Genomic DNA, 2,637 nt, shown 5'->3' with positions numbered 1-2,637 from the left:
CCCCCCCCCAGTTTATACACACTTTCCTTGTGTCCCTTCCTTAGGTTGATCCACCTTACTACGTATCCCATGTATGGGGAGGGTCAAGGTGTTTCATGGGATGATGTAATTAGCATGATCTTGTTAATCTTCATTAGCATATGCAGGGATGTCAACTTTAATATTCATTTCATGGTTAATGAAGCAAAGTTCATTCATGGGACAGATGGGCCTTGAAATTAGAGGATGCACCAGAGCAGAACTGTCCTGCCTCCACAGGCTCCCCCCTCCAGCTGCACCCTGTGCTACCCAGGCAGCCTGATCAGCTCCAGACTCCACCCTATCTGTCCTGTGACTGTAGTTTTGTTACTTGAGAGTGTTTGAGACATTCCTTGGCTTGGAGGGCCTCCACTCCCCTCCATTATCCTCTCTTTCTCAGGCTGTTCTTCTCAGTCCTTGTTTCAAGGAGTTATAAATCGTGTCTCACAGTATGGTAAGTTTAGATTGAGATAAATAAGCTATGGTTTAAGTCGTGCTTGTTGTAGACTAGCTGGTGTCAGTGCCTCTTGCCAAGCAGAGGGCTCCTGTAACTGGAAACATCTTGTTTTGCCCAACTGTTTTTTGCTTTCACCCTCTGCAAAGTTATCTCACCATACTATTGATATTGCTCACCATATATTAATAAAACACAATGTGTGAGAAGAAAGACCCCTCTACAGTCTTGGGTTTGACATTATTAAAAACAAAACAACAAAACCCAAATCACAACAAGCTGAGAGACTCTGAGTAAAAACGTGTCTGAGAGGGGGCTAAGGAAGGTGGATGATGCTGTTATCCATTTTCTGTTTGAAGCCTTTTAGGTCAGTTCTGCAATGTGTAGGTACTGTTCTGCAGTCTGCAAATACAGCAGGAAGAGGCTGAACATCTCTGCAGTAACCATGCCGGTAGCTGCCTCTGTTGGCACCCTTCGTGTCTGAGCGGTGCACGTGAGCCCCAGGCTGCCAGGGTAATGGAAGGACTACTTTGAAACTTCTCCTTTGAGCCATTTCATTAACATTGCTGCTTGGCTCCTGCCGCTCTTTCAAGGCAGTTCTGAGCCTCTCTAACAATGGCAGGAATTGCAAGGAGGCGTAATTGAAGATTACCTCAGGTCACTGTAAATGTCTTGCTATTTGTGGGACTTCTTCAGACTAGTGTGGCTCCAGCACACACTTTTGTGGTGCAGAGACTGATGCATGTAAAAAGCTTTCTGATCCCAGTGAGCCTACTAGTCTGCAGAAATCTTTGGTTCATAGGTTCCCATCCTGCAATGAGCCAAGATTGAAAAATGTTGAATTTTAGCAAAATCTACACCCCTGTGTTGCACAAAATGGAACCTTCTTTGATGGATTCCTCTTCCTGTTGCTAACAAAGAGCCTGCTACTAAATGTAGCCAGACACTTTGGAGTTGGTTTGCTTTAATTATAATTCAGATCTGAGCAAACATGAGCAGGGAAAATGATACATGTGGGTGGGGTTTTTTTTAATTTGGTGTTGCTTAGTGATCCTCATCCAAAAAGGGATCTTAGAAGTTCATGCTGGATTTTAACTGCAAAAGTGGGAAGATAGGGTGAAAGCAATCTGCCTTCTAATTAGAGCCTTAAATAAGCAGGAGTCTGTGCTGGGATTGAGATGTTGCTAGCTAAAGCGGGCACAGGGGACTAGGCCCTGGCCCAAGTTACGTGCTGAAGTCAAGGGAACAAGGTCAGCTGGGCAGGGGGTAGCAGTAAAAATCCAAGAGTGTCTTGGCATGAGGAGCAATAGCTAGCGTAGAGCTGGTCTTGCAGGACACAGCTGGCAGGTGTGCTGGTCCTCAAAGCAGAATCGGGCCTTCATGTTCCACCTATGAAATGCTGGGTTCAGGCTTTGCAAAGGGGCAGAGTACGAGAAGAGGCAGCTTCTGGGTTGGCAGGACATGCACGTACAGGAGACACAAACCTGAGACACTGCCGTTGCCCAGGAAGGCACCCGAGGGGGATAGGTTTGCTAATGGGATGTTCTTCAAACATTACAGTGGCTTCAGAAGTGTTTGAGGATGACAACGGCAGCAGCTTTGTATCCGAAGATTCGGAAACTCAGTCAGTGTCCAGCTTCAGCTCCGGCCCTACGAGCCCCTGTGAGGTGTCCACTCAGTTTCCTCCTGCGACGCGACCTGGAAGCCTGGATCTGCCCAGCTCTGTATCCCTCTCTGAGTTTGGGATGATCTTTCCTGTCCTCGGTCCCCGAAGCGAATGCAGCGGGGCATCCTCCCCCGAGTGCGAAGTGGAAAGAGGTATGCATGGCTGGATACACCCCGGGCCAATGTTTTTCAGCTTTATAAAGGGAACAGGAAAACCTTTGCAGCTGCCCTAGGTGTATCACCAGCTCACTGAGCTCTGACCCGCTGGCCGCTTCCATGGGGAAGGCAGTTCTTGAAGGCCCCGTGTCCCATGGTTAACGATGACATCTAAAATGTTTTAATTGTTCCTGTCCTGGCTGGGAAAGTTCCACAGTTCTGGCTCAGTGGACAGGTTCGAGATTTCTCATGAAATAAGTGATCAGTGGGATTCTGATGGTATGTTAATTTAAAGGAAAATCTGAGGTTTTCTTTTTTTTTTTTTTTTTTTTTTTTTTTTTTTT

The 2,637-nt window shown here is 46.7% G+C and overlaps 1 protein-coding gene across 1 annotated transcript in view; it reads left to right on the top strand.

Moving 5' to 3' along the window:
- The window catches only part of SH3BP5 (SH3 domain binding protein 5), a 52,692-nt gene that overhangs the window by 45,447 nt on the left and 4,608 nt on the right, over positions 1–2,637 (top strand). The window contains exon 7 of the mRNA XM_026841544.1: positions 2,033–2,290. Within this exon, the coding sequence (XP_026697345.1) occupies positions 2,033–2,290 (258 nt within the window). The remainder of the gene's footprint in view (positions 1–2,032; positions 2,291–2,637) is intronic.

Source organism: Athene cunicularia, assembly GCF_003259725.1.
Source record: "Athene cunicularia isolate RWA chromosome 2 unlocalized genomic scaffold, athCun1 chr2_part1, whole genome shotgun sequence".
In the NCBI taxonomy this organism is placed as follows: Eukaryota; Metazoa; Chordata; class Aves; order Strigiformes; family Strigidae; genus Athene; species Athene cunicularia.
Note: the sequence above shows the minus strand (reverse complement) of the source record. Positions and strands in the feature narration are given on the sequence as shown.